Source organism: Schistocerca serialis, chromosome 6 (assembly GCF_023864345.2).
Source record: "Schistocerca serialis cubense isolate TAMUIC-IGC-003099 chromosome 6, iqSchSeri2.2, whole genome shotgun sequence".
NCBI lineage: Eukaryota > Metazoa > Arthropoda > Insecta > Orthoptera > Acrididae > Schistocerca > Schistocerca serialis.
Window position 1 is genome coordinate 332393538 of NC_064643.1, and position 22308 is coordinate 332415845.

The following is a 22308-nucleotide window of genomic DNA, read 5'->3' on the forward strand; positions in this document are numbered from 1 at the left end:
TGGCCCCATTTGACACCCTGTTGGCTATGTGCGGCTGGTATTACTGAGGAGCAACGTGGCTTTGCAGCCTCGTCTGGCGTCAGAACTGCCACCTTGCTTAAGTGCAGGTGGCCCCATTTGACGGTCCGCCAGCTAAATCGTGTTGATGTGTAGTTGGCACTACTGAGCGGCCATGTGGTTCTCCGGGGCTCAGCTGGTGCCAGAGCTGCCGCCGCCTTGCTCCGGCTCTGACGGCTCCATTCGACCGCCCGCGGGCTACAGCGTGCTGTGGCGCAGGCCCAGGGCCTCGGCGTGCTTGCGCGCCTTGAGCCGCAGGTCCGCGATGCTGTGGTTCTTGTGCTGCAGCCGGTCACGGTGCACAGCGGCGAGTGCTGCCTGCAGGCCCAGCGGGTAAGGGCCGGCCGGCGCCGCCTGGTACATCGCAGCGACCGCGTACTGCAACACAACACCGCCGCATTGTAATCTCCCAGTTTACGGTAAAGCTCTGCCATCAAAACTCTCTGCAAAATCATCGATGATATTTCTATACTTCAGCCAAGTAGCTGAAAGTGTCTCAAAAGCGAATCAAACGAAAAATTAGTCACACACCAAAAAATGAAATAAAATGATCGTATAAAATGAAATGATCCTATGGCATTGCTGGCTGGGAGGCTCCATTTGGGGAAGTTCGGCCGCCAAGTGCAAGTCTTATTGCAGTCGACGCCACACTGGGCGACTTGCGTGCCGGTGATGGGGATGAAACGATCATGAGGACATCACTCAGCTCACGAGTGGAGAAAATCTCCAACCCGGCCGGGAATCGAACCCAGGCCCCCTGCATGGGAGGCAAGCACGTTATCACTGAGCTAAGTGGGCGGACTAGACATCACGGTATTATCATGTAGAGTGTGCATGGAATAATGTGGCCAGTAGATGTGCAATTGGCGGGGCATGCGTGGGGAGAGTGGCAGTGGTGAGGGTTATGGGCAGGCACTGTAGGGGAAATGCCATCCTAAACTGAAGCGTATGATCAGATTTTTTGTGATGATTAAGTGGAGCCCCTCCATGGCTACACGTGCAAGGTGACCATTCAAGGAGATATACTGTCACTTCTGCTTTGGTTAGTATCTAGAAAGAATTCCGCTGAAAATCCAACAAAAGCATCGATTTCTTTCAGTCTGGCTTGTTAACCGTTTGTAACTTTAAGAGAAACATCATGAGTGGCGAATTTTGCATAAAACGAGCATTTCTCTTGCTGCCATGTTAAAATTCGCTACTTTTGCCAAAACACAGTGGAGTTGCACGGACAAAACTGCGAGAGAATTCTGAAACCATACTTTATTAAGTTTAACTATACCTGCAAATAAGACAAAGATAATGGGTTTAAAAGGAAAGAATCCAGTCAGATCGAAAACAAAAATAAATGAGAAAATTTAAGAACAAGTATCTCACTTCAGTTATCTAGGATGTGATATTAGTTCTAGCTATGACGAAAACGTTGAAAGGAAAGGGAAACAATTGAGAGAACTTTGGGAAGAAAAACAAGAAAAGAAACCCAAATGAAATACTAGAACGTTATGGCTGTACCTACTCTTGTATGTGGTTCCAAATCATGGACAGCAACATAAAATGAAAACGCACGTACATAAGTGGCAGAGACGAAGTTCATGAAATATGTAAGAAGCTGTAATAAAATGGATAAAATAAGGAATGAAACATTAAGTTCAGATTTTAAAAATTTTCATTTGATGACAAGATAGAAGAGTATAGAAAGAAATAGAAGGATCATGTTGACAGACTGAGAGAAAACAGACTGCAAAGAAAGATACTGAGTTATCGAATGACTGGAAGGAGAGAACTGGCTAGACCTCGTAAGAGATGGATGGATAGATGACAGAGACCTTATTACACCTACTCCTTGAAAGGAAAAAAAAAAGAACCTGAGGAAAAATAAAGTTAATAGCTTATGAAAAAGCACATCCTCAGTGCAAAAATAAACGTGTAATGTCCTCACTTATGCTGTTTCAAGACCCACAGCGTTTCTCATTCTACCAGCCATTAATGGCCCTTAAAAATTACATTCTTTCATAGAAAAAGTCTGTAGTAACTGGAATATCGTGGTAGATAATGCGGTTTTTCATAAGAACCATGTGGCAAAATACTATCCATTTTGTGTGCTATCACTTTCAAAAATGGCGTTTCTATATCTGAATCCAGCTTTACCGTTAGTGCGTGTGATCGCAAATGAGTGTGCTATACCAGATCAATTTACTTAAGATTAGTGACAGACAGAGACCTTCACCCAAGCCGAAAGAAAAATTCAATATGTTAGTTAAATTTCATACACAGCAACATATTAATATAGACCAAACACAAAATCATAGCGACCCCTATTTTTTACTGTAAATTTTTTCGAATTTCGCGCAGTGTCTTACTTACATACAATTATCACGATAAGTATGACCATTAACGAAATAATGAGCTTGTCATGTAGCTGACATGTGAAGCTGTAAGTAACGCAAAAATGAATTTGTTTTACAAAATAGTTTCCGTAAAATATTTTGAGAAAGACTGCAGAGCTAATTCTATACATAAGGCAAAAATGAATTTGTTTCACCAAATAGTTTCTGTAAAACAGTTTTAGGAAGACTGCAAGGCCTATGCTTTTATTCTGTCATCGCAGTGCGTTGAGGACCAGCGGGAAGCGGGTAAACAATGTCGGCCTTCCCCCTTCCAAATAAACAAATGAACTCGCCCTTCGCTTCGGGGCATTAGTCATCGTATCCTGTATAAACTCTAGCACCGTCGAGGTAGAGAGTCAACTAGTTTCATCAGGTATTCCATATACAGCTGACGCCATCCACTGATTATATGCAACAAAACTACCAAAATGAGGCATGCTGACCATTACTTTTCACGTGCTGTTCCAAACAATCCCAGGCATTTTCTGTAGGATTAAGACTGCTCATTTAGTGGCCCAGTCGAGGTGTGGTAGCATGCTAGAGTATTGCTCAAATCAGGAATGTGGTAAGCTGGTCGAGTGTTGGTCAAATCAGGAAAGTATGTGAACATGGTTCTTGTTATCTTGGACGACAGGTGTGTGCTCACGGTAACCTGAATGAGTGGGCCCAAATTATGTTAGGAAAAACACTTTCAAAACATTACATAAACACCTACAGACTGAACTACAGGTGAGCAAGTTTTTCATTTTGAAGGTTAATTTCAGGTTCTGTTTTGCAAGGACGATTTAGAGACATAGATGGCAGAGTATTTTCGGTTAACAGTGATTGTCAACTTTTTTTATCCCACACACCTTTTAAATTCAGAGTCCTGCTGAAGTTTTCTTGTGATCATATGCCAGCTAAAGTATTAATATCTGTTAGCTAGTGAGTAGTTTGCTCGCAGTCTTCCAAATGAAAGCATGATTGACGAACATTTTACGAAAGCATGTATGAGAAAGCAACCGGAGAAATTAAGTCTTTTGTATGTTCTTGCAAATTTCAATGGCCAAACGTGACTGTAGTTACCAACTTTTTATATTTACATGTTGCCTATCTAGAGAGGACTACATGCCTCGGCAGAAGATACCATGTTCATTATAGCCTTGGCTAATCTCCTTGTTCCAGGCCGTCTCTTTATAAAACTCCAAACTGGGTCATGGCAGCGTGTAACAGCGCGATCGGAGCAGAGGCTCTGCCCTTGAACAGAAATAAAAATGAAAAAGGTCCACAGTTGTTTAATGCCCTCGCAGAGGCTACATACAACCTGTAGCAATTCATTCCTGCAGATAGTTACTTTCAAGGAAGTCCAAAATGTCCACTTCCTGCTTGAATCGAGGCCTTACCTCGTTATCTCTTAGTCCTGTGAATACGATCCCAAATTCGGGGAGGACTGCGTTTCCTCGTAACCTGCCACAATTCCGTTCTGATGTGATTTCATGTGAGACGACAGAGATGAGCGCACCAATGACCTTAAGTGGCCCCAAAGTAGAAACCGATGGGGTTAAAATCATGTGAACGTGAAGACAAGCAAATAGTCTACTCCTACCTATCCATCGATCAGGAAACATTCGATTCAAGTACCCGTGAGCTGTACAGAAACGCCATCATGCAAGAGGTGAGCTTGTCGACAAATGATCAGTGGAGTGTCTTCAAAATCAGCAGGTATGGTGTTTCCGACGTGTTTGAAACATCCTATATTGTGCTAGATGGCAATTAGAAGAAGAGCCATCAATGAGCCATGTAAACACTGATGCTATCTTATCTATGTAATATTCACAGACGCAGAAGCAGCGCTTCCATTGTTGTCCCCGAGCAATGTATTGCTTTCTTTAGTGTTGTAAAGAGCCAATATTCATTGTGTGTTCTTTTGTGCAGGTTAGCTTCCGTGATAACTTTAGATGTTGCTGTATTCAGAACGGTCCATATTAATTAGGTAATCGTTAATGTGAGGGGGTGATTTTCTTGATAATTAGAGCCAAGAAAAATCCTCAGAGATCAATCCAAGGGTAGAAGTGATGTAGAAAGACCAGCGTGGAGATGGACTGAGGCTGTAACGGATCACAAGATCAAGATGAGTGTTGTAGTGGAACGATGATTCCATGAAATAGTTTTCTCTTGAAACAGTTAGTGAAGAAATTTACGTACTTTGTGAAATTTTGGGTTTACGGGTTACAGTAAACTGTTTGTTATATTAAAAGTAATCGTCATAGCTATTAAACGGTTTATTTATCCCACTGTATCATAAAGTGGTCAGAGTCTTCATGGAAAATATTTGTGGTTGCCTATGGAACCATGATTGCTCCTCTTCGTTCGAAGCAAATCTACAGCCACTAACCTTTCTTCAAGGTTTCAAAAATATGGAAATCGCACGGGGATAGAATGGGAGTGTTTAGTGAATGCGTAAAGGGATTTCCAGCGAAGCTTCCGCAGCGCAGTGAAAACAACAGATACACCAGCTCCAGGGAAGACATGATGATCTGCAAGGGTCCACTGCTCATTGACTTTCTGGAACACGGCGTCACAATTGACGCACAGCGATACATGGACACTTTGCAAATATTGAAGCATGCCATCAGTTCCAAACGACCAGGAGTGTTGATGGACGGTATCATTCTGTTGTAGGATAATGCCCACCCACAAGTTGCCGAGGTTGTTTCGATTGCGCTGCAGAAGTTTAGCTGGGAAGCCATTACACATCCTCCATACAATGTCTCCCTATGCGATTTCCACAGTTTTGGAGCCCTGAAGAGAGACACTGATGGCCGTCGATTTGTTTCGGACGAAGAGTCGCACGCCTGGGCACAATCATGTTTCCGTTGGCAACTGCAAACATTTTTCCATGAAAGCATTGACCGTCTTGTCTCACAGTGGGATAAATGTATTATTATAGTGATTGCTCTTGAAATAATTAACAGTTTACTTATTTTTTCCATCAATCTCATTTTCATTTAACTGACCCTTACGAAATATAGGACCGGCGAGAGTAATATTACCTTGCAACAACTCGTAAGAAAAACTTCGTGTAAACTAGCAAAAACGTTTCACATTCCGCATTCATTTGTGTAAAAATAGTGGAGTTTTTCGGTGACGACTAAATAAATTTGAGACATATTACCTAAACAAAACATTAGGAACACTATCACAGCTACAGTTTAGTAAACATGTAACAAACTAACTAACAAATAGCATACGCGTTATAAGAGATGGTATTATACTGGGTGGTTATAATTTAAGTATAGCTGCTTACGGAGGTACAGTGTGGGCTATAATAATCGTGTAGCAGTGAATCTTGCTGGACATGCTTTAAAGCGGAACCGATTTACGCAGAAAAAAAAGTTCCAATTCTGGACACCATGTGCGAATTTGGCGCTGTGAATGCAAGAAAGACGTACAGAAAGGTTTCCATATGTAACGGATTAGGAACGAGACATGATCAGAAAAGGTCGAATAAGTTAGAAAGGCATAATGTTGATTTTATTATTAACCACCTTTCATGAAGTCAGTGGTTTCCACGCATTCGCGCTCTCCCAAAGCGGGAATCAAATGCTATACAAGGAGGTCTCGATAACGTGCAGACGTCATGGTACATCTGACAGGCTGTCTGGTGTATTCTCTTCAAAGAAGAACGGAGCGACAGTAAAGGCGGCCGGCAGGGGTGTCCAAGCGGTTAAAGGCGCTACAGCCTGGAACCGCGCGACGGCTGCGGTCGCAGGTTCGAATCCTGCCTCGGGCTTGGATGTGTGTGATGTCCTTAGGTTAGTTAGGTTTAAGTAGTTCTAAGTTCTAGGGGACTGATGACCATAGAAGTTAAGTCCCATAGTGCTCAGAGCCATTTGAACCATTCGACAGTAAAGGCTCCTGTGAATCCAGCCCGCGCAGTGACTCAAGGCTCTTCGTGCACGACACGCGTTTTAACAGGACGCCAAATTCGGCAGTTCTGTGTATCCACTGCACCCTGCAGTTTAAAAGGTGCCTCATGACTCCATAAAATATTGCCTTCCCACATGTTATTAACTTCGGTCCGTGCCTGAAAATTGACTGCAGTAGTTTCCGCACTGTTGACCATCGGATGGACAAATCTCGTGACACTGCACAAACACTACCACTACGCGGGACACGTGCTGCATGGTCAGTTTCAGCAACGGCAACATCATCAGTAGTTTCCTCTGGGACAGGATACTTTCCTCTTCAGGTGCTACACCAAGTTTACCAGTGTTTTGAAATTTCATTACTATATTTTTTAAACCATTTAATGAGATACGACATTTCAGTCAGAGATTCTCTCTCAACGCAGCACTGTAATTGCTAGCATTCACATAAAACAGTTTCACTAACAGTGCATGTTCCATTTTCTCGATAGCTATACTGTCCACTCACGTTATGACTTATGTGGGTCTCATACCATGATACAAACAACACACAGCGCCAGATTTGCACCTGGTGGTAAAAATTGGAACTATTTTTTTTTTCCAGCGTAAATCGGTTCCGCATTGACGCACAAGCATATCTGCCAAATTTTGCTGCCGTCCAATAATTAGAGTCCACAGTCACCTCCGTAAGCAGCAGCACTTAATTTTTTTTCTTTTTTGATGAGGAGTATAGGACTTAACTTGTGAGGTCATCAGCCCCTAGAAATTAGAACTACTTAAGGGGGGTACGACGTCAAACGGGCCGACTTGGAGCAGGAAAGGCACCACAGGACATTTTAATTCCCAGTGCCTATACTTTTACAAATAAATTCATAAAGCTTTGTCAGCAAGACCAGGAAGGATTCAAGATTCACACTCATATGAAATTTCATCATTTTTTCACATACTGTTGGCTGCGTTTATTGCTATAGGTACATTTTTCTTCACAAGTATCAGAGATTCTTTGATGAATTTTGCACAGCATACAAACCATACTTACAGATGTACGAAAGTCTAGAATTTTCCAAATATATTAAAAACTGTGGTAAAAATTGAGATAATTAACCATAAGAGTTTTTTCTAAACATAAAGTTTAAAACGTAACAGCTCATTCATTTTTTTATAAGTTAAATAGATTCTAGAGTTTCAGACACCTGTAAGTATGGTTTGTATCCTGTGCAAAATCCATCGAACAGTCTCTCTTACTTATGAAGAAAAGTGTACCTATAGCAACAAATGCAGCCAACAGTAAGTGAAAAAAATGATGAAATTTCACATGTAAAAGAATTAATTTTGTTATGTTTTTGAACTTCTTCTGCTATGAGTGTGAATACTGAATCCTTCCTGGCCATGCTGACAAAGTTTTCTGAATTTACTTGTAAAAGTATAGACAGGGGAAATTAAAATGTCCTGTGATGCCCCTCCTGCTCTAAGTAAGCCCGTTTGACGTCCTACCCCCTTAAACCTAACTAACCTAAGGAGGTCACACACATCCATGCCCGAGGCAGGATTCGAACCTGCGACGGTAGCACTTCAATTGCTTCCCTTGTGAAGTAAGGAATCTGCACAGAGTGTCAAGCAGGCGTCGAAACAGAAAGCGGTGCAAGAGACTGGTGTGAGACTGACGTGGACGTGCCGTGGCAGGTGGTAGTGCACTGCCAGCTCACCTGGTGCAGCAGCGTGGGGTCGACGGCGGGCACGGCGAGCGGCAGCCGCAGCGCCGGCACGCTGAGGTAGGGCGCGCCGCGGCACGGCTCCAGGGGCGTGGCCACGGGCGGAGAGCGCCGCGACGCAGACCCCAGCACCAGGCCCGCCGCTGCAACACGCCAAGGCACAGCCGGCGCTCAGCAGGCGGTACTCGCAACACGCTGCAGGGCTCTATACAGTATCGACTGATGTTCCGAAAATCACGTGACATACACCACTGGCCATTAAAATTGCTACACCAAGAAGAAATGCAGATGATAAACGGGTATTCATTGGACAAATATATTATACAAGAACTGACATGTGATTACATTTTCACGCAATTTGGGTGCATAGATCCTGAGAAATCACAACCCCGAACAACCACCTCTGGCAGTAATAACGGCCTCGATACGCCTGGGCATTGAGCCAAAGCTTGGATGGCGTGTACAGGTACAGCTGCCCAAGCAGCTTCAACACAATACCACAGTTCATCAAGAGTAGTGACTGGTGTGTTTCGGCGAGCCACTTGCTCGGCCACCATCGACCAGACGTTTTCAATTGGTCAGAGATCTGGAGAATGTGCTGGCCATGGCAGCAGTCGAACATTTTCTGTATCCAGAAAGGCCCGTACAGAACCTGCAACATGCGGTCGTGGATTATTCTGCTAAAATGTAGGGTTTCGCAGAGATCGAATGAAGGGTAGAGCCACGGGTCGTAACACATCTGAAATATAACGTCCACTGTTCAAAGTGCCGTCAAGGCGAACAAGAGGTGACCGAGACGTGTAACCAGTGGCACCCCATACCATCACGCCGGCTGATACGCCAGTATGGCGATGACGAATGGTCGCTTCCAATGTGCGTTCACGGAGATGTCGCCAAACCACGGATACGACCATCATGATGCTGTAAACAGAACCTGGATTCATCCGAAAAAATGACGTTTTGCCATTCGTGCACCCAGGTTCATCGTTGAGTACACCATCGCAGGCGCTCCTGTCTGTGATGCTGCGTCAAGGGTAACCGCAGCCATGGTTTCCGAGCTGATAGTCCCTGCTGCTGCAAACGTCGTCGAACTGTTCGTGCAGATGGTTGTTGTCATGCAAACGTCCCCATCTGTTGACTCAGGGATCCAGAAGTGGCTGCACGATCCGATACAGCCATGCGGATAAGATGCCTGTCATCTCGACTGCTAGTAATAAGAGGCCGTTCGGATCCAGCACGGCGTTCCGTATTATCCTCCTGAACCCACCGATTCCATATTCTGCTAACAGTCATTGGATCTAGAGCAACTCGAGCAGCAATGTCGCGGTACGATAAACGGCAATCGCGATAGGCTACAATCCGAGCTTTACCAAAGTCGGAAACGTGATGGTACGCATTCCTCCTCCTTACACGAGGCATCACAACAACGTTTCACCAGGCAACGCCGGTCAACTACTGTTTGTGTATGAGAAATCGGTTGGAAACTTTCCTCATGTCAGCACATTGTAGGTGTCGCCACCGGTGCCATCTTGTGTGAATGCACTGAAAAGCTAATCATTTGCATATCATAGCATCTGCTTCCTCTTGATTAAAACCGGCCGGTGTGGCCGTGCGGTTCTAAGCGCTTCAGTTTGGAACCGCGTGACCGCTACGGTCGCAGGTTCGAATCCTGCCTCGGGCATGGATGTGTTGATGTCCTTAGGTTAGTTAGGTTTAAGTAGTTCTAAGTTCTAGGGGACTGATGACCACAGAAGTTAAGTCCCATAGTGCTCAGTGCCATTTGAACGATTTGAACCATCTCGATTAAATTTCGCGTCTCTAGCACGTCATCTTCGTGGTGTAGCATTTTTAATGGCCAGTAGTGTAAATGTGGACCCAAGGAAAATGGAAATTTATACAGAGCCCGGTATTCGAACCCGGGTCTCCTGCTCACTTGGCAGATGCGCTGACCACTACGCCACCCTGCCACAGTGGCTTTGCGCAACTGCACAGAATACTCCAGCATTCCTCCCTCCTCAACCCAACTTCCCATTCACACCTCAGTCCACTTGGTATTCCCCGTAAACTCGAAAAGCATTTCAGAGGTCTTCCAACTGAATTGGAATAGCTCCTTAGCATCGAACGGAACTGCGGATGCTACCAGAAACCCAGACAGAGGTGCTTTATTCAAATGAAAGTATATGGTTCCAGAGTCCTTTTCGTGCCTCAGACATCCATTATCCACAGGGTGGTCCATTAATAGTGACCGGGCCAAATATCTCACGAAATAAGCATCAAACGAAAAAAGTACAAAGAATGAAACTCGTGTAGCTTGAAGGGGGAAACCAGATGGCGCTATGGTTGGGCCGCTAGATAGCGCTGCCATAGGTCAAATGGATATCAACTGCGTTTTTTTTTAATATGAATATTTTAGTTGGACCACTTTTTTCGCTTTGTGATAGATGGCGCTGTAATAGTCACAAACGTATAAGTACTTGGTATCACGTAACATTCCGCCAGTGCGGATGGTATTTGCTTCGTGATAGATTACCCGTGACAAAATGGACCGTTTACCAATTGCGGAAAAGGTCGATATCGTGTTGATGTATGGCTATTGTGATCAAAATGCCCAACGGGCGTGGGCTATGTATGCTGCTCGGTATCGTGGACGACATCATCCAAGTGTCCGGACCGTTCGCCGGATAGTTACGTTATTTAAGGAAACAGAAAGTGTTCAGCCACACGTGAAACGTCAACCACGACCTTCAACAAATGATTATGATCCAGTAGGTGTTTTAGCTGCTGTCGCGGCTAATTCGCACATCAGTAGCAGACAAATTGCGCGAGAATCGGGAATCTCTAAAACGTCGGTGTTGAGAATGCTACATCAACATCGATTGCACCCGTACCATATTTCTATGCACCAGGAATTGCATGGCGACGACTTTGAACGTCGTGTACAGTTCTGCCACTGGGCACAAGAGAAATTACGCGACGATGACAGATTTTTTGCACGCGTTCTATTTAGCGGTGAAGTGTCATTCACCAACATCGGTAACGTAAACCGGCATAATATGCAGTATTGGGCAACGGAAAATCCACGATGGCTGCGACAAGTGGAACATCAGCGACCTTGGTGGATTAATGTATGGTGCGCCATTATAGGAGGAAGGATAATTGGCACCCATTTTATGGATGGCGATCTAAATGGTGCAATGTATGCTGATTTCCTACGTAATGTTCTACCGATGTTACTACAAGACGTTTCACTGCATGACAGAATGGCGATGTACTTCCAACATGATGGATGTCCGGCACATAGCTCGTGTGCGGTTGAAGCGGTATTGCATGGCATATTTCATGACAGGTGGATTGGTCGTCGAAGCACCACGTTCACCGGATCTGACGTCCCCGGATTTCTTTCTGTGGGGAAAGTTGAAGGATATTTGCTATCGTGATCCACCGAGAACGCCTGACAACATGCGCCAGCGCATTGTCAATGCATGTGCGAACATTACGGAAGGCGAACTACTCGCTGTTGAGAGGAATGTCGTTACACGTATTACCAAATGCATTGAGGTTGACGGACATCATTTGAGCATTTATTGCATTAATGTGATATTTACAGGTAATCACGCTGTAACGGCATGCGTTCTCAGAAATGACCACAAAGGTACATGTATCACATTGGAGCAACCGAAATAAAACGTTCAAACGTACCTACGTTCTGTATTTTAATTTAAAAAACCTACCTGTTACCAACTGTTCGTCTAAAATCGTGAGCCATATGTTTGTGACTATTACAGCGCCATCTATCACAAAGCGAAGAAAGTGGTCCAACTAAAACATTCATATTTCTTTACGTACTAAACGAATATGTAATAAAAAATGATGGTTCCTATTTAAGAAAATGCAGTTGATATCCGTTTGACCTATGGCGGTGCCATCTGGTTTCCCCCTTCATGCTAGATAAAGTTTCGTTCTTTGTAGTTTCTTCGTTTGACGCTTATTTCGTGAGATATTTGGACTGGTCACGATCAATGGGCCACCCTGTATATACGCAGACTGAAGCGACGGAGGGAGGCGTTCTAGGGTAGTCCGTGCAACTGTGCGAAGCCACTGTGCCAGAGTGGCGTAGAGGGTAGCGCACATTTTTTTGTAATACACAAGGTGAACTTCAGACCACTAAATGTTTATGTAGAACATAGCATGCTCAAACATGGTGGTGTTCCAAGATAGAGACGAAACATAGCCAAAGGCATTAAAGGCAATGATGCAACAAGACAGAGGTGAAAAATCGATATCTCGAAAATACAATATTTACCATCAAAATAGAGTTTTTCTTAAAATAAGTAACTAATTTGAGTAAAATGCAAACACACACACACACACACACACACACACACATACACACACACACACACACACACTTACATATCGTAATACACAAGTAAAATTACAGATTTCTGGCCACAAAAAAAAACTGAACATTGCACCAAAATAAAATTATACTATTTCTCAAAAAGTACAAAATACATGTGGAAATAGTATCATAACTTAATTATTCTGTAACAGTTAAAATGAAATAAGGACTATACATTTGACTTAATTATAGGGCGAGTTGCGCTTGTCAACATTTATAGTTCGATATTTGTACCACATTTTCCAAACACAGTGAACACTCAAATTAAATATTTCTACGTCTAAATTGTCTTTATTGCTTATTAGAATGCACACAGCTCACTTATTGCCACTACTGAAATAAATTACAGGCTATTCGATTAGCATAGTTCGATCATTGCACTTTGCATAACATTCGTTAAAATACATAAAAACTGGTTCTATAACATCGCAAAACACACATGGGTACTACTGTTGATCTAACTTACAGCTACAAATACACTTGTTGATGAGAAATGCCAAAGTAAACAATATTATTACTACATATAAATTTCTCAAAAACTCATCTCTAAAACTGATGTCAAAGTCATCCAAACATTGCAGTGAGCAAATGCTAGGATGTTCATCTTGCAGGCAAAACTTTTGTCATTTTCTGCTGTCACAAAGTAGAAATTAAATGACACTTTCATGAAATAACATACTGAATAGTAGTAACACACATTAGTATAGTTCACGAATGAGGACTGCAATTTATTCAAAATCATCCAAACAACAAAACTGTCACATGTTTTCCCATGTCACAGTGAAAATATAACAAGTTGCGGTCTCCTTTACAGGTAAACCACGCTTTCCTAAAATTCTCCTAATAAACGGAAGTTTGCCATTTGCCTTCCCTACCACACTTTTCACATGTTTGTTCCAACTAATATTACGCCCAGATATTTAAACGACTTGACTGCGTCGAGCAGGATTCTAGTAATACTGTATCCGAACATTATAGGTTTGTTCTTCCTCCTCATCCGCATCAACTTACATTTTTCCAGATTTTAGGAAGATACAGGATGAATTTTGTCAAAGTCGTATCTTCCTACAGTCTCTCAACTTCGACACCTTACCGTACACCACAGCATCATCAGGAAACAACGGCGGATTACTGCCCACGTTGTCCGCCAAGTAATTTACGTATATGGAGAACAACAGCGGTCTTATCAACTTCCCTGGGGCACTACTGACGATAGTCTTGTCTCTGATGAATACTCGCCGTCTAGGACAACATACTGGGCTCTGTTATTTAAGAGTCTTGGAGGCACTCACAAATAGGTGGACTTATTCGATATGGTCGTACCTTCGTTTACACGACGCAGAGGGGCGCCGTGTCAAAAGCTTTCCAGAAATATAGAAATATGGAAATATGGAATCTGCCTTTTGCCCTTCATCCATAGTTCTCAGTATACCATGCCAGAGAAGGGCAAGATGAGTTTCGCACGACCGATACTTTATAAAACCATGCTGATTCGTGGACGTAAGATTCCTAGTCTCAAGGAAATGTATTATATGATGTTATGTTGCTTTCCACCTTACTCCAAAACTGTAACAAGTTACCACATGTTACAGCATTTTCCAGTATACCCGTTTTCCAGTGTAATGATTTTCCAGCGTAACTATTTCCACCACAACACATCAGAATGGAACAGAATGAATCGAGTTGGAATATCATTTACACAGACCATCAATAGTAGAACGGCGGAAGAGGGCCTAATGAACCCTGTCATACATTTTTACTTCAGTCTCATATCCAAGTTTTTTGCATTTTTTCATGAAATCTCGTAACTTTTCCTAATCTTTTTTACTCTGTAGGATGATGTACTATGATTTACAATATATTTATATCTTCTTGGACATTTCAATCAATATAGCTACAACAGCGGAAGGGATCACCTTTAATACCGCTGTAATTTCTCTGCTGAATATATGTAAATTATTCAACAAATTATCCACCTTGCCGTTGGTGGGGAGGCTTGCGTGCCTCAACGATACAGATAGCCGTACCGTAGGTGCAACCAGAACGGAGGGGTATCTGTTGAGAGGCCAGACAAACGTGTGGTTCCTGAAGAGGGGCAGCAGCCTTTTCAGTAGTTGCAGGGGAAACAGTCTGGATGATTGAGTGATCTGACCTTGTAACACTAACCAAAACGGCCTTGCTGAGCTGCTACTGTGAACGGCTGAAAGCAAGGGGAAAGTACAGCTGTAATTTTTCCCGAGGGCATGCAGCTTTACTGTATGATCACATAACTAATGAGGAGGTATTGAATAGAATTGAGGAGGAGTTTGTGGCACAACTTGACTAGAAGAAGGGATCGGTTGGTAGGACATGTTCTGAGGCATCAAGGGATCACCAATTTAATATTGGAGGGCAGCGTGGAGGGTAAAAATAGTAGAGGGCGACCAAGAGATGAATACACTAAGCAGATTCAGAAAGATGTAGGTTGCAGTAGGTACTGGGAGATGAAGAACTTGCACAGGATAGAGTAGCATGGAGAGCTGCATCAAACCAGTCCAAGGACTGAAGACCACAACAACAACAACCCATCAATGAACTGGCAACAATCAGCAATCATGCAGAGTTGTTTCTGGTTGTTGTTGCATGCAGATGTATGTACATTCCAGTTTGCCAAAGTTTATGTTTCAAATGGCTCTGAGGACTATCTCAGCACGATCACCAATGGTTCTGGGCACGATCTCAGGACGTCTGTCCCCTAGAACTTAGAACTACATAAACCCAACTAAACTAAGGACATCACACACATCCATGCCCGAGGCAGGATTCAAACCTGCGACCGTAGCGGTCGCGCGGTTCCAGACTGAAGCGCCTAGAACCGCTCGGCCACCAAAGGCCGGCGCCAAAGTTTATATCGCGCCTTTCAGGTAATATTGTTTGTCCATGGAAGACGTTTTCGAACATGTCTTATTAGCGTGGACTTTCTGCTAAAGAAATGTTGTGTCTCTTAGAGAATTCCGTCGCTGAATTGGAAATTGACTTCACTGATCCCGATTTTCTATCAGAGGCAAGTGGAGATGAAGGTGAAGACATTTTGAACGAGGAGGGATTAGGGATGTGTTTGACTATGTGAAGAACCATAGTTCGAAATACGAGTATATACCTTTTTCTTAAATCGAGATCTGTATAAGTTTATAAACTTCACTCGAAGGTTGAAGTCCTGGTCCAGCAAACAGTTTTAATCTTTCAGGAAGTTTCAAATCAGCGTACACTCCGCTATAGAATGAAAATATATCCCGTGGTCAGAAGTTAATGTTAAATGTCTGTATGTAAAGCTTGTTGTAGCTCTGCTCATCATATTAACACTATTTAACACAGGGTGTTCGGAAAGTCCCGTTACAAACTTCTAAGACTTGTAGAGGGGAATGAATATGTTGAACTAAAACCCATCTCAGGAAACGTACTGTTTCCGTGCTACAACCGTTTGAAAACACGTTAATAACGCGGCCACTTTGACAAGTAACTGATCAGGCGGGACCCAGAACATAACTTGTTTTATAGTTCCATAGCCAACGAAATTGCTCGTGTTGTCTTTGATGGGATCTCTTTAATGCGCTGCAGTACGGCCTCTTCCAGTTCGGTTGTACGGCGTCTCCTTGGAGCACCGCAGTCACTCCTGTTGACGGTGAAGGTACCCTTTCTCGAATCCGTTGAGTAATTGTGGAGGAAAGGGTATGCGATGGAGTCCGACGTTGCAGAGAACGATTTTGATAAAGACGATGAGTAGCTCTTCGATTACCGATGAGCTTCACCATTCAGAAGGATTATGTCGATGTATTCTGCAAACATGTACTCAACTATGTTGCTCCAGCACCAACAGACACGTGAATGAGGCTGGAACTGTTTTATGGAAATGTAGCACACAATGGTAAAAAAGTAGGAAATTATCGGTCAATGCAGAAATAATGTAAAGTTATAATTTACAAGTTATTTATATATATCAACAGACATATACATTTACGTTTTCTTAAAATAGTGACTCATACATTGTTCCATGAGATCATCAGTAGCAGTCAGTTGTACTTCCTGAAGAACTAATCTTACGCAAGACATCTAGCTTATTTGAAAGATATTCAAGAAATTCTAAACAACTGAAGTTTTAAAAATTATACCTAAAAAGATCAATACCTCTCACTGAAACAGTAGATAATCTGTTACTTTTATCTGTCCACTGTGCTGTCATTAGCACGTGGAAAAAACGAACACTTATACCTTTTCGTGCAAGCTCTGATTTCCCTTATTTCATTATGGTGATCGTTTCGCGCTGTGTAGGTCGGCGTCAACGAAATATTTTCGCATTCAGAGAAAGTTGGTGATTGAAATTTCGTAAGAAGATTATGCCAAAAGAGAAACGCCTCTGTTTTAATGATGCCCACCCAAAATCCTGCGTCATCTTCGTGATACTCTCTCCCCTATTTACCGCTAATACTTTCTCGATGTGCTCCAATAATCTCCACAGCATTTTCTGTGTGTTCTTTCCAATTTAAATGGTTAGTAATGGTAATTCCTAACTATATAGTAGAATTTATCGTGTAACCAAATTTTAACGGAGTCCTTTTAGCGCTCATGCACACTTTTCATTATGTAGGATCAGTTGCCAATTTTCCCACCAGACAGATATCTTATCTAAGTCGTTCTGAAACTGGTCTTGAACTTCTGACGACTTTTGTAGTAGATAAACGGCAGGGTCATCTGCAAAAATCGTACGACGACTGCTCAGATTGTCTCGGAATTCGTTTTTACAGATAACGAACAGCAGAGGGTCTATAACGCTACCTTGGAAAACTACAGAAATCACTTCTGTTTTACTCGATGACCTTCCGTCAATTACTATGAACTGGTACTCTCAGACAGGAAATCACGAATCTAGTCGCATAACTGAGACGATATCCCATTAGCACGCAATCTGCTCACAAGCCGCTTGTGAAGTACGATGGCAAAAGCCTTCTGGAAATCTAGACACACGGAATCAATGTGAAATTCGTTGTCAGTAGCATTCAACACTTCGTGTGAGTAAAGTGCTAGTTGTGTTTCACAAGAACGATATTCTCTAAATCCGTGTTGTGTGTCAATACACAGTTCTCCTCGAGGTGATTTCTAATGTTCGAACACAGTGTATGTTCCAGAATCCTGCTTCATATCGACGTTAATGATATGGTCCTGTAATTTAGTGGTTTACTGTTATTGCCTTTCTACAACATTGGTGTGATTTGTGCACCTTTCCAATCTTTGGGTACCGATCTTTCATCGAGAGAGTGATTGTATATGATCATTAACTATGGAGCTATTGTATCAGCATACACTGAAACTAACTTAATCGGTATACAGTCTGATCAGGAAGACTTGCTTTATTAAATGATTTAAGTTGCTTCACTGCTCAGAGGATATCCACTTCTAAGTTACTCATGTTGGCAGCGGTTCTTCATTCGAATTCTGGAATATTTACTTCGTCTTATTTGGTGAAGGAATTTCGTAAGGCTGTCACCAATAGTATTTCCACTGCCCTGTATTAGTACACTACTGGCCATTAAACTTGCTACACCACGACGATGACGTGCTACAGACGCGAAATTTAACCGACAGGAAGAAGATGCTGAGCTATGTAAATGATTAGCATTTGAGAGCATTCACACAAGGTTGGCGCCGGTGGCGACACCTACAACGTGCTGACATGAGGAAAGTTTCCAACCGAATTCTCATACACAAACAGCAGTTGGCCGGCGTTGCATGGCGAAACGTTGTTGTGATGCCTCGTGTAAGGAGGAGAAATGAGTAGCACCACGTTTCCGACTTTGTTTAAAGGTCGGATTGTAGCCTATCGCGATTGCGGTTTATCATATCGCGACATTGCTGCTCGCGTTAGTCGAGATCCAATGACTGTTAGCACAATCTGGAATCGGTGGGTTCAGGAGGGTAATACGGAACGCCGTGCTGGATCCCAACGGACTCGTATCACTAGCAGTCGAGATGACAGGCATCTTATCCGCATGGCTGTAACGGATCGTGCAGCCAGTCAATGGACTATCAGCTCGGAGAACATGGCTGCGGTTACCCTTGAAGCTGAATCACAGACAGGAGCGCCTGCGATGGTGTAGTCAACGACGAACCTGGGTGCACGAATGGCAAAACGTCATTTTTCGGATGGATCGAGGTTCTGTTTACAGCATCATGATGGTCTCATCCGTGTTTGGCGACATCGCGGTGAACGCACGTTGGAAGCGTGTAATTCGTCATCGCCATACTGGCGTATCTCCCGGCGTGATGGTATGGGGTGGTGCCATTGGTTACACGTCTCGGTCACCTCTTGTTCGGCCGGCCGCGGTGGTCTCGCGGTTCTAGGCGCGCAGTCCGGAACCGTGCGACTGCTACGGTCGCAGGTTCGAATCCTGCCTCGGGCATGGATGTGTGTGATGTCCTTAGGTTAGTTAGGTTTAAGTAGTTCTAAGTTCTAGGGGACTGATGACCACAGCAGTTGAGTCCCATAGTGCTCAGAGCCGTCTTTGAACCTCTTGTTTGCATTGACGGCACTTTGAACAGTGGACGTTAGATTTCAGATGTGTCACGACCCGTGGCTCTACCCTTCATTCGATCCCTGTGAAACCCTACATTTCAACAGGATAATGCACGACCGCATGTTGCAGGTCCTGTACGGGCATTTCTGGGTACAGAAAATGTTCGACTGCTGCCCTGGCCACCACATTCTCCAGATCTCTCACCAATTGAAAACGTCTGGTCAATGGTGGCCGATCAACTGGTTCGTCACAATACGGCAGTCACTACTCTTGATGAACTGTGGTATCGTGTTGAAGGTGCATGGGCAGCTGTACCTGTACACGGCATCCAAGCTCTGTTTGACTCAATGCCCAGGCGTATCAAGGCGGTTATTACGGCCAGAGGTGGTTGTTCTGGGTACTGATTTCTCAGGATCTATGCACCCAAATTGCGTGAAAATGTAGTCACATATCAGTTCTACTATAATATATTTGTCGAATGAATACCTGTTTGTCATCTGCATTTCTTCTTGGTGTAGCAATTCAAAAAATGGTTCAAATGGCTCTGAGCACTATGGGACTTAACTTCTGCGGTCATCAGTCCCCTTAAACTTAGAACTACTTAAACCTAACTAACCTACGGACATTACACACATCCATGCCCGAGGCAGGATTCGAACCTGCGACCGTAGCGATCGCGCGGTTCCAGACTGAAGCGCCTAGAACCGCTCGGCCACCAACGGCCGGCGGTGTAGCAATTTTAATGGCCAGTAGTGTATGTATGAGATACTCGAGAGTTGGTTAGCTTCCGTTGTTAGCAGTCGACGTCACTGCACTCGATTTCTGCTCATGTGCAAGATTTCAGAGTACTCAGGAGTTTTGAAGTCGACACTCGGCACAGTCGATCGCTCACAGACTCACGTGACCCACGCGCGACGCGGGTGGTCTACACGCTTACCCACCACGAGCGGTGGGTTTTGGGCAGAGAGTCGCCGGTGTAAGACGGGCCTCGGTATGGATCCCGGCAGCGTTTAGTAGCTGCGCCGCTTCATTAGGCGGTAGTGGGGGAGCAGGGCGCCGACTGCGAACTGCGCGGGCGACGCTTAAGCGAGCGGCAGTCCGCCCCGGCTGTGTTTGACGAGCCGACGCCGTCCCCAGGGCGCCGTTTGTGAAACCCGCCGTGCTGCGCGGCAGGGGGGGGGGGGGGGGGAGGCGCAATCCGATTACCGCCACCCGCTGCAGGGGGAGCGGAGAGCCCTCTGCCCGCGAGCACGCCTATTTGCACCAGTATGGTCCGCGGGTGCTGCCCATGTTCCGTGCCGCCTGTGCTGTCCATACACATTATTAGAGCCACCTACACTATCTCATCAGACGTATCCTGACATCCCTCTGTAAATCGGATTTCACAATTAGATGTCACGAGAGGTGTCCCGCCGGTATCTACATCTACACTACTGGCCATTAAAATTGCTACACCAAGAAGAAATGCAGATGATAAACGGGTATTCATTGGACAAGTATATTATACTAGAACTGACATGTGATTACATTTTCACGTAGTTTGGGAGCATAGATCCTGAGAAATCAGTACCCAGAACAACCACCTCTGACCGTAATAACGGCCTTGATACGCCTGGGCATTGAGTCAAACAGAGCTTGGATGGCGTGTACAGGTAAATCTGCCCATGCAGCTTCAACACGATATCACAGTTTATCAAGAGTAGTGAGTGGCGTATTGTGACGAGCCAGTTGCTCGGCCACCATTGACCAGACGTTTTCAATTGGTGAGAGATCTGGAGAATGTGCTGGCCAGGGCAGCAGTCGAACATTTTCTGTATCCAGACAGGCCCGTACAGGACCTGCAACAGGCGGTCGTGCATTATCCTGCTGAAATGTAGGGTTTCGCAGGGATCGAATGAAGGGTAGAGCCACGGGTCGTAACACATCTGAAATGTAACGTCCATTGTTCAAAGTGCCGTCAATGCGAACAAGAGTGACCGAGACGTGTAACCAATGGCACCCATACCGGGTCGTACGCCAGTATGTCGATGACGAATACACGCTTTCAATGTGCGTTCACCGCCATGTCGCCAAACACGGATGCGACCATTATGATGCTGTAAACAGAACCTCGATTCATCCGAAAAATGACGTTTTGCCATTCGTGCACCCAGGTTCGTCGTTGACTACACCATCGCAGGCGCTCCTGTCTGTGATGCAGCGTCAAGGGTAACCGCAGCCATGGTTTCCGAGCTGATAGTCCATGGTGCTGCAAACGTCGTCGAACTGTTCGTGCAGATGGTTGTTGTCTTGCAAACGTCCCCATCTGTTGAGTCAGGGATCGAGACGTGGCTGCACGATCCCTTACAGCCATGCGGATAAGATGCCTGTCATCTCGACTGCTAGTGATACGAGGCCGTTGGGATCCAGCACGGCGTTCCGTATTACCTTCGTGAACTTACCGATTCCATATTCTGCTAACAGTCATTGGATCTCGACCAACGCGAGCAGCAATGTCGCGATACGATAAACCGCAATCGCGATGGGCTACAATCCGACCTTTATCAAAGTCGGAAACGTGATGGTATTCATTTCTCCTCCTTACACGAGGCATCACAACAACGTTTCACCTGGCAACGCCGGTCAACTGCTGTTTGTGTATGAGAAATCGGTTGGAAACTTTCCTCATGTCAGCACGTTGTAGGTGTCGCCACCGGCGCCAACCTTGTGTGAATGCTCTGAAAAGCTAATCATTTGCATATCACAGTATCTTCTTCCTGTCGGTTAAATTTTGCGTCTGTAGCACGTTATCTTCGTGGTGTAGCAATTTTAATGGCCAGTAGTGTACATAGATACAATCCCTCGTAAGAAACGTGGGAGAGTTTTGTTACCCTGTACCACTACTAGTGAAAAACCACTCTCTATGTGCCTGGGTATGAGCCCTAATTTTTGGTGTCTTATCTCCGTGTTCCTTACGGACTATGTATGTTGGACGCAACAGAATCGTTCTGAAGTCATCTTCGAATGCCGACTCATTAAATTTTCTCAATACTGTTATTGGAACAGAATGTCGCATTTCCTCCAGCGATTCCCATTTGAGTATCTGAAGCATGTCCGTAACACTTGCGCGTTGTTAGAACCTACCAGTAACAAATCTAGGAGCCCGCCTCTGAATTGCTTCAAGGTCAACCTTTAATCGGAATTGATGTGGATCCCAGATACTCCAGTAGTACTCACGAACAGGTCGCACCAACGTCCTATATGGAGTAATACTGTGCACTGACGGTCTGCCGTGGAGGAACGTAATGCGTTAGGATA

General features: G+C 44.3%; 1 protein-coding gene across 1 annotated transcript in view; it reads right to left on the bottom strand.

The window, feature by feature from the left end:
- Positions 1-255: 255 nt before the first annotated feature.
- The window catches only part of LOC126484856 (short stature homeobox protein-like), a 126902-nt gene continuing 104849 nt past the window's right edge, over positions 256-22308 (bottom strand). Inside the window, exons 5-6 of the mRNA XM_050108452.1 lie at positions 8056-8204; positions 256-435 (exon numbers count right to left, since the gene is read on the bottom strand). Coding sequence (XP_049964409.1) covers positions 256-435; positions 8056-8204 — 329 coding nt within the window. The remainder of the gene's footprint in view (positions 436-8055; positions 8205-22308) is intronic.